At 33.0% G+C, this 17061-nt stretch overlaps 2 protein-coding genes across 2 annotated transcripts in view; both read left to right on the forward strand.

Moving 5' to 3' along the window:
- LOC108747686 (polyadenylate-binding protein 4-like) overlaps nucleotides 1-5879 on the forward strand; it is an 8293-nt gene extending 2414 nt beyond the window's left edge. Inside the window, exons 2-4 of the mRNA XM_018485328.1 lie at nucleotides 2638-2948; nucleotides 4177-5128; nucleotides 5305-5879. Coding sequence (XP_018340830.1) covers nucleotides 2638-2948; nucleotides 4177-5128; nucleotides 5305-5756 — 1715 coding nt within the window. The 3' untranslated portion in view covers nucleotides 5757-5879. The remainder of the gene's footprint in view (nucleotides 1-2637; nucleotides 2949-4176; nucleotides 5129-5304) is intronic.
- Nucleotides 5880-8985: 3106 nt separating this feature from the next.
- LOC108747685 (polyadenylate-binding protein 4-like) lies at nucleotides 8986-16040 on the forward strand. Its single transcript, XM_018485327.1, has 4 exons — nucleotides 8986-9770; nucleotides 12015-12325; nucleotides 12448-13396; nucleotides 15185-16040. The coding sequence occupies exons 1-4, from the start codon at nucleotides 9578-9580 to the stop codon at nucleotides 15637-15639; spliced, it is 1908 nt and encodes a 635-aa protein (XP_018340829.1). The 5' UTR covers nucleotides 8986-9577; the 3' UTR covers nucleotides 15640-16040.
- Nucleotides 16041-17061: the final 1021 nt, after the last annotated feature.

Raw genomic sequence — 17061 nt, forward strand, 5'->3', positions numbered from 1 at the left:
CCTTAGATCAGAAATATCTGGTTAAGTAGAAAAAGTTATAATTTTAATCTTCTTTTTTTTTCCTTCGTTAGAAACATCGAAAATTTAAATTTTGTAATTATTTTACAAGATAATGGATTTTCATGAATTTACACTTAACGAACGTACATTTCACCGAAAATTTTCTTAAGAGAAATTGCTGTAAGGAGAAAGAATATTGAATGACGCGCACATAAAACCGATAATGTCTTTTATTTTCTTTCAAAAGAAATCAAATTTTCAAAACAAAGAAAGATTTAAATAAATTTTTTAAAGTCAAAAGTAACAATCCTAATTTCAATTTATCAACACTTCTGATATACACATGTGTGATAGGTTGAAATCACAGTAGTTCCGCGATTGCTTATGCATTCAACTGTGTTTCGGGCTTTAGACTTTAATCAATAATCTTAATCCGTTTTGTTCTGATTGATTAAATTCTAATCTTTAATTTGCAATTCTCGGTCCATCACGGGCTTAACGATGATTGATGATTAACACTTAAGCGGATTTGCCATGTGACAAAAAAAATATTGTTTTTCTTTAATTTTTCTTTTTTTTTTCCTTTGTTGCACATTATTTGGAGACACGCAGTCAAAGCGATCAAAGAAACAGATCCATCGAAAATATCTAAAATTTTATTACATTTATTTTTTTTATACAGAAGATATAGTTACAGATAAAAGTTAAAAGAACAAATTTACGATGAATGAAAGAATATTAAATTTAGATAATTGAAAAAATTTATCAATACATTTTTGCTTAAAGTCTTTTGTAACATCAGGATTTCTCTGATCTGAAGTAAAAGTCCCTCCAAAAAAAGACAGAAAAATTCTTTCTGGTAGATAATGATCCGCAAATTTGTTTCTATAAAATTTATTTAAATCTTTCTTTGTTTTGAAAATTCGATTTCTTTTTAGAAAATGAAAGACATTATCGATTTTATGTGCGTGTCATTCGATATTCTTTCTCCTTACAGGATTTTCTCTTGAGAAAATTTTCGGTGAAACGTATGTTTGTTAGGTATAAACTCATGAAAACTTACATTCATTATCTTCTAAAATAATTATAAGACTTAACTTTTTGATATTTCTAACGAAGGAAAAAAGAAAAGAAGACTAAAATTGTAATAATATGATTGGAAACGAGACCGTTTATATTAAAACTTAAGATACGAAGCGCCCTACCGGTCTGAGTGTTAAGATGTTGAACTACTATATATTATATATTCAATTAAAATGAATTAATTTTCAGAAATAATAATTGGGGGGATTATTAGTTCAGATTGATTCTGTGAATGTCCGATAATCTTATCGGCACGCAATTGTACGCACTGGTAGGGCACTTCGTATCTTAAGCTAAAATTTTAACTTTTTCTAACTGACCAGATATTTTACCCGAGGTCAGAATGTATTTCTGACCTGAAGTCAGAATACAAAAGACAATTTTTTCCGGACTAACAGAAAATATCTACCTGAGTTTTGTACATATTCTTTTTCACTTTCGGATGCATTCCTTCAATACTTTAGATCTGTTCTTTATCTATTTACTGAATTGCATAGAATTTCTTCGCTTTTTGCAAACTTCAAATATATAATATATTTACTTCACTTTATGAATGTACTAGTTTAATTTAAAACAAAGAACAGACCTGTTGAGTATCAGATTGGTCATATTTGTGTCCGAAACTATCATAATTTTTTAAAATGCTTGTAAAAAATTAATATTTAATATAGATTTTCAAATGACATAAATAGATGAATAATAATATTAAAGAAAAAATGTACTATTCAATATAGTACTTATAAGGATACAATTTTATTCAGACACACTACACAATACTTTATCATTGTACATCATACTTACGATAATGAAAATTCCACTGTGACGCATATAATAAGAAACTAAACTCTGTTGAGTAGTTCACGCGTTAACTATTATATATTTCATAACTACACACTCAAACGAAATAGAAATATTAACTTCAAATATTTTTCTTAATTTTCGATTAAACAAGTATCTAATTTTTTATTCAAGAATTGAATTATGAGAAACATTAATATATCTCATTTTGTAATATTATTGTAATATTAAAATAGTATTAATTCTGAAACCAAGAAAGAATAGGAAAAAAATTATAACTTATAAATTTGAATTGAAAGAAACGAATTTTTACAATTGAAACTTGATTTAAAAAATATTTTATAAAATACACAAATCGAAAAATACAAGATTATTCTTTTTATATATTTATTCTCGGGAGAATAAATTCATAAAAAACATGCGCGCGCGCACACAAAATTAATTCTTATACTATCATCGAGAAGTATTCAAATATACAAAAATTATCTGGAATAAAAACATTTTTCTTTTTGCTACAAACATATCTTATATACTGTGAAATTTAATTTTAAAATTTTATGTAAATTTTTGGAGATTTTTAGCTTATAAGCTCTAAACAGTTGCAAGAGCAATTATGTATATATATGAATTTAATTAATGATAAAAAAATCCACCTTCGCGATTAACATGACGATAAAATCTTCAATATATTATTCGACTTTCACAAAGACGCAGTACATTAGCATAAATATACATTTGCGGATGTTTATGTTTCAGCTGAACGCGCCCTTGATACTATGAACTTCGACATTATAAAAGGGCGGCCTATCAGGATTATGTGGTCCCAGCGTGATCCCTCCTTACGCAAGTCAGGCGTTGGAAATGTATTTATCAAGAACTTAGATAAAAACATAGACAATAAAGCGATGTATGATACGTTTTCGGCGTTCGGTAATATACTGAGTTGCAAGGTTACGCAAGACGAATCAGGTGCGTCAAAGGGTTACGGATTTGTTCATTTTGAAACAGAGGAAGCGGCCAACAAATCTATTGAAAAAGTCAATGGAATGTTGCTAAATGGCAAGAAGGTAAAGTATTCTTTCTCCACCGATTATAGGATGAAATTATTATCTCAATTGATTAGCTTATCGAGTCAAGAGCTTCTCGTTTAATGAATTATGAGACAAATCTATAATACATACATAATACAGAGATTGATTATATTAATAATATCTAAAAAAAAATTATTGATTTTAACATTTTGAAAATATTTAATTCTAAATGTATGGAATTTTACATTACATGTATATACAAAACTTTTTTATCCTGTAGATATTTTTTCTTAATTTGAAACATTTATATATAAGACACATTTCAAGAATATATTATAATTACAAAGTAAACACTTAATCATTTTGATAAAAAGATTTTTTGTCTGATAAATTTATGTCATATAATTTCGATGTTACATTACTTCCATTATTTGCATATTTTGCCGTGTGCATTATTTTGATTTGAGAGCGAGACATTTATATAACCTTCAGCATACTAATGGATCAATTTTAAGCAGAATCATAATTTGTTCTCGTAAGACATATAAGACTTTAACTGATGTTTTATATATTTTATATAGGTACTGTAAGATGTGTGTGAAATATCTAATGATTTCTCGTAAATCTTACGACTAGCAAGAGAAACTGTCTGTAAAAATATTGCATTAAGTTGTAAACAGTTATAAGTTGTTATAAGTACGAGAATATATTACGAGCCGTACGATTCTGCTTAGAATTTAGAAATAAACCTATCATCACCTTGGTTGGTGAGAGAAAAAGAAGTTGATAGAGAACGATTGGAAATGATAGGATTTCTATCAATTTGCATTATTTTTTATAAATTTATATCATTTTCTACCGTTGACCTCACGAGCATTACGATTGATAGGATATGAATCCTATCGTATTTTATCTATTCTATAAGATTTCTATAAGGTTTGATTCAAATTAGGGAATTTATGAACCATACTCAATTCCATACTCAAAGCGATAGGATTTTTTTTATCGTTCTCTAATTTATTTGTCAGGGTAAATGAATGCCATATAACTTTTATATTTTATTAACTTAAAATATTTAATAATATAAAATTAAAAGTGATTTTATGTATAATAACATTAATAAATTAGTATTGTTGGTAATGTTTTTATATTATTATTTTAATTCTTTTACACAATTTTAAGAATTTAAACTATTCATTGACTGGGAAGTAGCGCGATAACTTAATGTTTCTTTTCTGTTTCTTAACATGGATTATGCTCACAGGTATATGTCGGTAAATTCATTCCACGTAAGGAACGCCAAAAGGAGTTAGGCGAGAAGGCCAAATTATTCACAAACGTCTACGTAAAAAACTTTGGCGAGGATATGAGCGACGACAAGCTGAAGGAAATGTTTGAAAAGTATGGGACCATTACAAGTCATAAAGTGATGATTAAGGACGACGGCAAATCACGTGGCTTCGGATTTGTCGCGTTTGAGGACCCAAACTCTGCCGAGCAGGCAGTGCTCGATTTGAACGGTAAGGAGATTGCCGAGGGCAAGTGCATGTACGTCGGACGGGCTCAGAAGAAAGCCGAGCGCCAACAGGAGCTTAAAAGAAAATTCGAGCAATTGAAAATCGAGCGGCTGAATCGATATCAAGGTGTTAATTTGTATGTGAAGAATCTGGATGATACGATCGACGATGAGCGTTTGCGTAAAGAATTTACGCCGTTTGGCACGATCACCTCAGCGAAGGTGATGATGGAGGAAGGACGTAGCAAGGGTTTTGGTTTTGTGTGCTTTTCACAGCCAGAGGAAGCCACCAAAGCAGTTACCGAGATGAATGGACGCATCGTAGGTTCTAAACCTCTCTATGTCGCTCTGGCGCAACGCAAAGAAGATCGTAAGGCACATCTTGCCTCTCAGTACATGCAACGCATGGCGAATATGCGCATGCAGCAGATGGGTCAAATATTCCATCAACCTGGTAACGCCGGTAGTTACTTTGTACCTACACTGCCGCAGCCACAGCGATTCTATGGACCCGCGCAGATGGCGCAGATTCGTGCTACTCCACGCTGGCCGGCGCAACCAAATCAAGTAAGACCGAACGCGCAGACTGGCAACTCTGGATTCGCATCAATGCAAGCTGCACCATTCCGAGCGGCGCCGCGAGCTCCTGCTGCACAGGCTGGAGCTTTACGTAATAACATGTCTGCCAGACCTATCACAGGTATTACTAAAAAAAATAATGTTGATGTATACAAATGTATTGTTTAATATAAATAGAATTTTATAAACACAACTTGTAAATTCATACTGCGATTATAGTATTATACAATAATAATTACAATTATATTTAAAAATAATTATTACTTTATATTATCTGATAATGTCTATGTATTTCAGGTCTGCAAGCTGTTAGTAACAATATGCAGAGCCGTTCCATGGCTGGACCAGCCGTTGGTGTCTCGCCCGGTCAGAGCCGTCCATCGAATTACAAGTACACCGCAAATATGCGCAATCCTCCACAAGCGGCTATGGCTTTACCTACACCGAGTGGTCCTTCTATGCAACAAGCGGTTCACATCCAGGGGCAGGAACCGCTCACTGCATCAATGCTAGCTGCAGCACCACCGCAAGAACAAAAACAAATGTTAGGAGAACGTTTATTCCCTCTGATCCATGACATGAATCCACAACTGACTGGCAAAATCACTGGTATGTTGCTGGAGATCGATAACAGCGAACTGCTTCATATGTTGGAGCATAAGGAATCTCTGAAGGCTAAGGTCGATGAAGCCGTGGCCGTATTGCAGGCCCATCAAGCAAAACAAGCCGTCGCGCCGAAGAAGGAATAAACATTTCATCGATAATATTTGTTTATAATAAGTGAAAATAAATTTCGATATATTTTGGATTTGATTCGCTGTATGCGGGATATTATTTCTTCATTTAATTTTGTTTTTCTAAATTTATCATGTCAGCATGTTTATATAATAAAATTTACTTTCCAAGATATAATTAATTTCGAGATATTACTTGGAAAGATACAAAAATATATACTTTTTTTACAATGTAAAATTTTAAGAAAAAAATCTTCATATTCATTACATTAAAATTTGAGAAGTTAATGTATGTTTTCTGAATCAATAATTAGATTCGCCTTGCATTTGCTTACTGGGAGAAACATGTGAAGAAATATGAAATCATTTTCAAACTTAAAAATTTAAAATAATAAATTTTTCTGTCAGGATACATAAAGCGATCGATGTTCAATAGATGCAACAATTAATCGAATAGTTCAGGAACCATTAATTTTGTTCGATAGATTTATAAGTATATAACTACAAGCAATGGTTGCCTAACGATATAATTGTTACATCTGCTGAATATTTTTTTCTTTTCATATTTCCCTTTTCAAAATAAATAAAATCATCTCTGAATAAAGGAAACTGTTTTACAAATTACACTAGAATCCATCATAATGATGGTTGATCATTTGTGATTTACTTTTATCTTTTAGTTCTAAGAATTAGAGAAAGAGTAAATTAAGCCGAATTTGAAGTTAATTTGTATCGGTAGAAATAAAAGAGAATATTAAAAATAGAAACTCTGACTTAAAGGAAAAGACAATATCTATTCATCTAAAAAAATAAAAATGTTTATCTTTCGATAAACTGCAACAAGCAAATATGACCATAAATCGTAAATGATTAATTTTGCATCAAAGTTTTGATTATTTATGTATGTAACATATGTTCGAATTCATAAATGACTTGGAGGCCAGACTAAAAGTTTTGCAGAACATATAGTTCCCGCACATATATATAGAACGCGGCAACGCTTGCCACGCAGCGGAAGTTATCGTACTAACCAATAATTCTATGTTCTTATATCGGCTTTATCATGCAAAACTTCTAGAAATGATGTAATATTACCTCCGCCGCGCGGTAAAAGTTGAATTGAGTTCAACTTTTGTCGTGCGGTGGAAATTATACCTATTACTTTCGAGCAAGCGAGACGTTGATTGGCTACCGCGCCAACTTCCGTCGCGCGGCAAGCGTTGCCGCGTTTTGTGTGCAGAAGCTACATCTCTCCTGCTTAAGATTTACTATAGAGAACTATAAAGAAAAGTTCTATAGATTTTAATGAGCGTTTTGAATTGGTAAATCCCTATCCGTAATGGTTTTCTATGAAAAGTAATGTACAGTTTCCAATAGTTTTCAATAGAAATTCCATTTGCCAACATCTTTGATAACAAAATTAACACTTACAAAATACATATTTATTAACATTTATAAAAACACGTGCAGAATGAATGCGGAAAAGATGCATAATGAGTGTGTGAAAGGTGCGGAATTGGTGCAAGAAAGTTGCGGAAATGGGTACGGAAAAAGTGTTCCTTTTTTTGTTCCCTCTTTAACCTTTTCTCTTCTCTCTTCAATCTTTTTAACTTTGTGGCGGAGCGGAGAGAGAGTAATGCAAAAGTCTGTGCTGCGGCCTTAAGAGATTGAGAAAAGGAGTAAGAAAGTGAGGAAAGGACTAAAAATGGCGGATGCGAATATTCATACTGAACAGTATTCATAGTCAGATTTTATATTCAAGACTGTCCTAAGTATGGTCTTAAGAAATCACGAACTAATCAGAAGGCTATATTAACATCTTAAGACATTACTTAAGACGGTCTTAAAAAATCGACTATGAATAACGGCCCGAGTCTTATTTTAAGACCGTCTTAAGTAATGTCTTAAGACGTTAATGCAGCCTTCTTTTGATTCGTGATTTCTTAAGACCGTATTTAAGACCATCTTGAATATAAGATCAGACTATAAATACCGCCCATTATAGCGTCTTCAGATGCCTTTTTATGCTGACGCTCGACGCTCATTTTTGGCATCAAAATAAATCACGTGATAGCAGGGTTGGGTAAGTTAATGTTTTTTTTTTAACTAAATTAAGTTAAAGTTAATGGCTACTAAAATTAATAAAATTAAGTTAAAAGTTAAAGAAATAAAGAATTAACTTAGTAAAAATTAAGTTAAGATTGAATTAACTTAAGTTTAAAAAAAGTTAATTTAAAAGAATTATTTTTGAGATCAGAATGTCTTAATTTTTCTTATAATGAGATTACTTTAACGTAATTACTTACAAATATAGATTATTAGGTAAATTTAATTTTATATTTACATGTAAATTACTTATATATAATAAGAGTCACATTATAAGGCATTTTTTTAGAATCTTGCAAGAGAGAAGGATATACATTTGCATTATTTCTCTTTCTTTAACCTTTCTCTAACTTTATTTAACTTCTCAGACGACTGCTCATGCATGTTTACGACTATATCGACTAGATATTTGTTACAAAGATAAACATAAAAATTTAGAAAATGGGTGGATAGTACTGTTCTGCAACAATTCTTTATCTAAGGCTCATTTCATATTTATGTTGCTGAAATATAACATTTATGATACCTAAAATTAATGTGATTCAAATATAAGCGAGAATTGACAAAACCTAGCGAATTAATAAAAACTATCGTATGATGTCACTCTTATATAGAGTCTCTCATCATAAAATTATCAAAATTTTTCTAAATTAATTCTTTAATGTTTAAAATTTTATAAAAACAAACAATATTAACATTAAGAAAAGAACAATTTTTAATTTAAAAAAAGTTAATAATTACAGTTTAAAAATAACTAAATTTAGTTAAAAATTAATACATTTAAAATTAACTAAATTAAGTTAAAAATTATTAACTTTATAAGTTTTTTAAACTGTTAACGTTTTAACTAGTTACTACCCAATCCTGCGTGATAGAAATTGACGAATATTAAGAGTGAATTTTGATCAAGTGACCTATTTTGAAAATGATACGCTGAAAATGAGCGTCGAGCGTCAGCATGAAAAGGCACCTTTAGTTCCGCACCATGGAATCGCGCCATTAGAGATTGTTTAAAATTGGCGCCAGACAGGTAGCTTTCGATATCTCGAGATGGCGCTGTGGGACTCGACAGGGACTACTTCGTCGGAAGTTGGGCGACGGTAGTTGCGCGGCCGAGGGTATATAAACGCGCGTAGGGAGCTGTGCGACGCTGTTCTGCCTCAGTAAGAGTAGAGTTGTGTTCACGTGTGGTTGTGTGCGTTTCCTTTTTCCCCGAAATAGGCCACACAACCGTCCATTCCGTGAAACTAACTCTCCTAGAAAAAACCCAAAAAAAGTAAAAAATTACCGTAAAAAAACGCATACAAAAAAATCGCAAAACCGTAGGCGAAAAACCGTCGTAACCTCGGGTAACAGCGTGGTGATAAAAAAAAAAAAAGAAAGGAAGTGAAGCGAGTACGAGCCAGATAGTGCGTGAAACGTCGAAGTCGTCAGAGAGAAAACAGACGGAAGATCCAACATCTAACCCAACAAGCACGCAAAAAAAAAAAAAAATACCTACCCAGACACGCACGAGGCAGAAGCGGAAGAGATTTTAAGAGGAAAGTGTGTATGCGAGAGACCTTGCGAGCGACGAGGTCACGAGCCAGGTTCTTTGGTGATAGATAAGCCATTGCGAGGTAAGGCAAAAGCGAAATCGTCGCACATATAAAAAGAGAGAGACGTCGTTTGTATCTCATCTCCGGGCGTAATACCGATACTCTGCAACCGTCACCGTCGCCGTTGCCACTATGAATCCTGGTGCGCCCAACTATCCCATGGCCTCGCTCTATGTTGGCGACTTACACACCGACATCACTGAGGCGATGCTGTTCGAGAAGTTCTCGTCGGCTGGACCCGTCCTGTCGATCCGCGTATGCCGCGACATGATCACCCGCCGCTCGCTTGGCTACGCATATGTCAACTTCCAACAACCGGCTGATGGTGAGTTATTGCAATCATTGTCGTAATCGTCATCTTAGAATAGCGTTGTTTCCGTGATGATGGTGATGATGATGGATATGGAAATGCTGATGGCAAGAGTGAAGTAGTGGTCAACGTGGTGACGCAACGTGGGTTCACTAGAATGGCCGCCTGCTGCGTGCCATACACGTGCCGCGCTAATGTGCCCACCATTGCGCCCACCATGTTGGATCCACGTTCTCGCTCCACCGTTAATGATACTTAATGGTTAAACGGAAATGCCACGGGAAGGGGAAGGATATTTTCTTTTTCCCTTTTTTTTTTGTTCATTTCTATTAGTACAGATTTACTTTAATCTCGGTTTAACTTTGCATCTTTTTCCATTTCTAAGAATTGGAGCGACGTAGAAAGTAAGTTAACCCCTTCAGATCTGATTTTAAAGCAATCATGTTAAAACATTTTTTTTATTCAATTCAAGGACACTTTGATGATAAATTCATACTGGAAAATTAATTTTTTTTTTAATTTGGACTGTTTTTTAAACATATACATTATCTGGTCTTGGATGATGTTGATAACTAAATAATTTAAATGGACGATGTCTTCAAATTTGATGTACTAAATTTGACTACAGTGTATTGTATACAGGGTTTGAAGAGGAATTAAACTAAGATTAAAATTAATCTTCTACATTGGTAGAAATTAATAAATGAAAACCCCATGTAAGCTAATACAGGATAGTATTGTAAAACTTGTATACATTAATATTAATACAAAAATAAACGTTTTGACCACAATTTAGGTCAGCTTCAATGTAGAATCGAAAATTTAATAAAATATTTAGAATCTCATTGATCAGTATTGATCAAAAAATTGGCTTACTTTTGTAATTTGTATCTTGTTTTAAGATATACCATCAATCTCCTGGAGACCTATAAAAATAAATTTGTTCTTTGCGATTATAGTGTAGACTTGTACACAATGTTCAAATAATATTTGAGATTTGATAAATGTGAGAAAGAAAATTTCAATGCAATCTAATGAAGCAATAAAGAACAGGAAACTAAAAAGTTGAATGGTTTTTTTTTCTCTACCTGACTTTTACCTGAGTTTTACCCAAGATTAAAATTTCAACACAGAAATAAAAGATTTTTAAAAAAATTTTTTCAATGTGCAAGTTTTCTCCATTCATAGATTTAGAATAGGTCACGCATGATGCCCTTAATTCTAACTTAACCTTTTACTACCTGAATCCAGTTTGTGGAGACGAATTCTTGTGCATGTCGTTCATGTTTTTCTTACTTTACATAAAAGAAAATTGCTCTATAAAATAATGGCGAATTTGATTGAATGTACTCAGTACACATTTATACACAATAAAGCTGTCGTACACCAATTGATGTAAAAATGTGTATTTAATATTGATAAAAAAAAGAATTTTTCATGCTTGTTTTTCCTTATAGAAAATCCGTTTCCGGAGTTTTCATTTCTTTATTCGTTTAATCTTGAATTTAAGAATGGAGATTTTATTCTTTTGTGATACTTGTCTGTGATTTGTATAAATCCGTTTACAAAAAGATCTGTATCTTTTATTTATCATACAATTTTACAAGCATCTTTTACAAGACATGATAGCATTCACAAATTATGCAATAGCATTTTTCGCGAACGTGATCACTTGCAAATTAATCGATAATAATTTTAAAATAATGAATGATATGTATATAAAATTAACGATAAAAGATAATTTACCTTTGCTCCAACTGTGAATTATTTTTTTTTCTTATCTAGTCAAGAGGTTGTTATAGATACTTTTCTTATCAATTCATGGAATGGCTTAGACATTTTTATCAGACAAATATGTTTTTTGATATAAGAGAACTTTCTTTGTCTCTCTTTCACTCTCATAGAAAATCATGATCCCTGTGCAATTATTTCTCAGTAGTTGCCTCTTGTGATGCATCAATGAATTAGAATCATTCTTGTACGTATCAGTGTAAGTGATGTGGAATAAAAACGTTTCACTATTAACAGATTTCATTTTGTAATTTTTAATTTAAAATTTTATGCATTAAGTTTTCGCAAATACATCTTCAGCTTATATACTTTAGGCAATGGCAATTACATGTACATGTGTATTTATTTATCATGATAAGAAATCTACATTCGATAAAAAATGTGATAATATTTTTATTTAAAACCGTACTTGACTTTCACAAGGATGACACGTTTGCATAAATATATTTGTGGACATTTATGTTTCAGCTGAACGCGCCCTTGATACCATGAACTTTGACATGATAAAAGGGCGGCCTATTCGGATCATGTGGTCTCAGCGCGATCCCTCCCTACGCAAGTCAGGTGTCGGAAATGTATTTATTAAGAATCTAGACAAAAACATAGACAATAAAGCGATGTATGATACATTTTCCGCGTTCGGTAATATATTGAGTTGCAAGGTTGCGCAAGATGAATCGGGTGCGTCAAAGGGTTATGGCTTTGTACATTTTGAAACGGAGGAAGCGGCTAACAAATCTATCGACAAAGTCAACGGAATGTTGCTAAATGGCAAGAAGGTAAAGTAATGATCTTTATCTCTATAGATTAAGACAAAAGTCATCGTTTGATTCATTGATTTGTTGAAACGGTTTACTTCTGTTTCTCATTGTAAGAACAAGCTTGTGGGTTATGCTCATAGGTATACGTTGGCAAATTTATCCCGCGCAAGGAACGCGAGAAAGAATTGGGTGAAAAAGCCAAACTGTTCACGAACGTCTACGTGAAAAACTTCGGCGAGGATATGACCGAGGACAAACTAAAAGATATGTTCGAGAAGTACGGGACCATTACAAGCCATAAAGTGATGAGCAAAGACGATGGCAAATCACGTGGCTTCGGATTTGTCGCGTTTGAGGACCCGGACGCTGCCGAACAGGCGGTGCTCGAATTGAATGGCAAGGAGATTGCCGAGGGCAAATGTATGTACGTTGGGCGGGCTCAAAAGAAAGCCGAGCGTCAACAGGAGCTTAAAAGAAAATTCGAACAATTGAAAATCGAACGGCTAAATCGATATCAAGGCGTAAATTTATATGTAAAGAACCTGGACGATACGATTGATGACGAGCGTCTGCGTAAAGAATTTACGCCGTTCGGCACGATCACCTCTGCGAAGGTGATGATGGAGGAAGGGCGCAGTAAAGGTTTTGGCTTTGTATGCTTCTCGCAGCCGGAGGAAGCTACCAAGGCAGTTACCGAGATGAATGGACGCATCGTAGGTTCTAAACCTCTCTATGTCGCTCTGGCGCAACGCAAAGAAGATCGTAAGGCACATCTTGCCTCTCAGTACATGCAGCGTATGGCGAACGTTCGCATGCAGCAGATGGGTCAGATATTCCAACCCAGTAACGCCGGCAGTTATTTTGTGCCTACGCTGCCACAGCCGCAGCGATTCTACGGACCCGCTCAGATGGCGCAGATCCGTGCGACTCCGCGCTGGCCGGCGCAACCGAATCAAGTACGACCGAACGCGCAGACTGGTACCTCCGGGTTCGCGTCTATGCAAGCTGCACCGTTCCGAGCGGCGCCGCGCGCTCCTGCCGCACAGGCTGGCGCTTTGCGCAACAGCATGTCCGCCAGACCTATCACAGGTGATTACTATAAACATTACGATTTAGACATTACAGAATTTTTGCGTTTAATACTGAAATTTTTTTATTGTTGCTATTTATATTATTTATTTTATTAAGGATTAATATTAGATTTGTTAATCCTATAAGAATTGAAAATGTTTCAAACTACTTTCGAATTTTTAAAGTTGAAAGTGTCTTGTACGGCTTGAACGTTAAAAAAATTTTGGCGACATACATACTTGAACTAATTTTCAGAGTGTCTTTTAATAATATAATTATTAATTGTTGACTATGCTTCTATGTGTGTATTGAAAAATAGAATTTAAAAGTAGATTTCGAAGAAAATATGTATTTTTAACTCTTTTAGCGAGATATTTTTCTGAATTAATTTTTAGATTAAAAAAAAAATAATTGTTGACTTTATTTATAATTCATGTTTGTACATGAATTTGAAAATAGACGATTTTAAATTTTCATACACACACACACACACACACACATATATAAAGAAAAAGAAAGACACCTTTTTAATATATTTTTTTAATACAATCTAATTTAAATAATTTTATCATGGAGATTTTATTATGAATCCATCAGATTTTCTCTATATGTATAATTACTTCAACATCCATTAAATTACAAAATTTTATTTATTATTTAATTTAAATAACTATCTTCAAATATAAATAAATAAGGAAAACAAGCAGTGATAAATCTCTTAGAAATCTACATTATATTTACTTTTGAAAAATACTTATGAAACGAAATGGATAGAGATGTATTAACATTTTTCACAAATACGGTTTTAGATTGCTCTGAGATCTATTAATGATGTATTTGTTTTTTTCTCGTGTTTTCTCTCTTAATCTAAATCAAAAATTAAATCTAACAGCATTATTCAAATTGGAAACGTTAAATTCTCTCGAAAATAGGTATATAAATATAAATATAGGTATATAAGCATATATTTTGCTTTTTTACATCTTTGTATGTATGTATGAAGATGTATATAAACACAGACTGTATAGAAATAGATATTGTGATAATAATTGACCTCCACACAAGAATTTCAAAACATTCGAGACTCGTAACGTTTAAAATTTTCAAGACATTGCCCGAAATAATCGGAGACTTTCATTGACTATCAATATTGCATAAACGATCTCTTAGACCTAAATTCACAGAAAGATAGTTTAAAAACTGAATAGTTAATTTCTCGAAAGAAAAAAGTAAAACGTGTATGTGGAAATGTTAATTAAACTGTTTAATATTACTTAAAGTGTTATAGTGTTGTGAAAAACTTGGGTCTATCAATTTCATTTTGTGTACGTAATGATATATCTATGTAATGATATTGGCTATGTTCAACAGAAACAGTAGTTTTGCAACTGTTGTAAGATTCTTTAATATGATTGTCTCTTGCTTAGGTTCTCATAGATTTAAATGTACAAATCAATTGTATTAAAAAATTTAACAGTTGCAAAACTGCTCTTGACTTGATTGTAAAACTTATTTTTCGCATCGGATAACAATCGATTATTTTATGGTAAATTTTTTTTCATATATTGTCTAATTATGAGAAAAGTCATAAACTTTTCTTAGAAAAAAAATGGAACTACATATCACAAGATGTGCGTTCAACATGATCTTCAGTATTAATCTTACAATTAAATGAATAACTTTATTATTGAAAGAATATAATCACACAACATTATTACACTAATTATAATATTATGTGTTTTAATTATTACTACATTCATATTTATTAGTAAGAAAAATTATTGTAATTGACAAATTCTGTCTCAGGTCAACAAGCAGTTGGTGGTGCCAATATGCAAAGCCGTACTATGGCCGGTCCCGCAGTCGGTGTCTCGCCCGGTCAGAGCCGTCCGTCGAATTACAAATACACCGCAAATATGCGAAACCCGCCACAAACGGCCATGGCTATACCTGCACCTAGTGGTCCTTCTGTGCAGCAAGCGGTTCACATCCAGGGTCAAGAACCGCTCACCGCGTCTATGCTAGCCGCGGCACCGCCGCAAGAGCAAAAGCAAATGTTAGGGGAACGATTATTCCCTCTGATTCAATGCATGTATCCACAATTGACCGGTAAGATCACCGGTATGTTGTTGGAAATCGATAACAGCGAACTGCTTCACATGTTGGAGCACAGCGAGTCTTTGAAGGCCAAGGTCGAGGAGGCCGTGGCCGTATTACAAGCCCATCAGGCCAAGCAAGCGGTTGCGCCGAAAAAAGAATAAGCGTCACATCGATAATTTTTATTTATAATTCGTGAGAATAAATTTTGATTGTTTTGAATTTGATTGGATGAATACAGTGTTATCCTTTCATTTATTTTTATTTTTCTGAATTAACCCAATTAATTTAAGTATGATTATGTAATGGATTTATTTTCAAGGACGTAACCGGCGGCATCGGAACGATCGCTGTCGCTTGGAAAGATATAGGAATGTATGCTCTTTTTACGATGTAAAATTTTAGGAAAAGAAACCTATTCGTATTCGGTGTATCGCCAGGTACTTGCTTAGAATCAGTGGGAATAACCATTCGCCTAGTGTTTGTTTATCGAGAAGGGCGAAGTGTGAAAAGATTTCCAATCCTAAAATTTTATGATAAATAAATTTTTTTCTTTCAAGATATATATATGATCAACGTTCAGTAGACGTGACAATTGAATGATTTTTTTTTTTTAAGTTAATTTAATTTGATCTGTTAGTAATGTAATTGCAAGCAATTATTGCCTAACGCTGTCTACAATTGTTACATCTGCTGAATGTATTTTTATATTTTTCCCATCTTATATTTCCTGTTCAAAACGAATGAAATCATCGGAATCGAAAAAATTGTTAGATAAAATATTTACGTAGTGAATTAAGCAGACAGAGGCCTTATTCTCGAAGAATAGGGAGTTTTTGCAATAATGTGAATCCAAATACGCTGAAGTCACGTTATCCTTTTTTTAAGTAGTTGTTAAGAAGAAGATAACCTGACCTTAGTAGCGTTTACTATATTTGGGTAAATGGTATTGCAAAAATTCCCTAATATCGCATATAAAGATATATGTTACGCATATTATAGATTTTCATACAAGATGTAGAATCAATAAAATGTACTTCCATATATATATATATATACTTTTTTACAGTACAACTAATATATCTTATCTATATATCAAAGATATTAGTTGTACTGTAAATATAGATGTAATACGCTTGTCAAGACACTACCGCGAGTCCTGACATGAATTGAATAAATGTGCTTTGGTCACTCGTTCGTCACAGTTTATCGGAAGATAGATAAGGGTTACTGATCACGTTACGTCCCTAGAATTCATTGCAGCTGTAAAATAATACTTGGGAGATAATAAGAAGGCAGATATCGTTTTTAGCCTTGAAGTTTGATCTTTACGGTGTTGATGTATTTTATTGCATTAATAATAAGTTTGAAGATCGCTATGAATAAGTTAAATAACTAAAAAAGCGTCAAATACGGGAGCTTCATGCCTATTATAATATAATATTTTTATGTAAATTTGTAAATACATTTTTCAGTTGTATAAACTTCGTGTCGATTACTATCAAACAATTTATATAGTTGAAAGATATATTTAAAAATATACATAAAAGTATTGTAAAATGACAAGATCTAGACCATATTTCAAG

The sequence above is a fragment of the Trachymyrmex septentrionalis genome, unplaced genomic scaffold (genome assembly GCF_001594115.1).
Source record: "Trachymyrmex septentrionalis isolate Tsep2-gDNA-1 unplaced genomic scaffold, Tsep1.0 scaffold20, whole genome shotgun sequence".
Lineage (NCBI taxonomy): Eukaryota > Metazoa > Arthropoda > Insecta > Hymenoptera > Formicidae > Trachymyrmex > Trachymyrmex septentrionalis.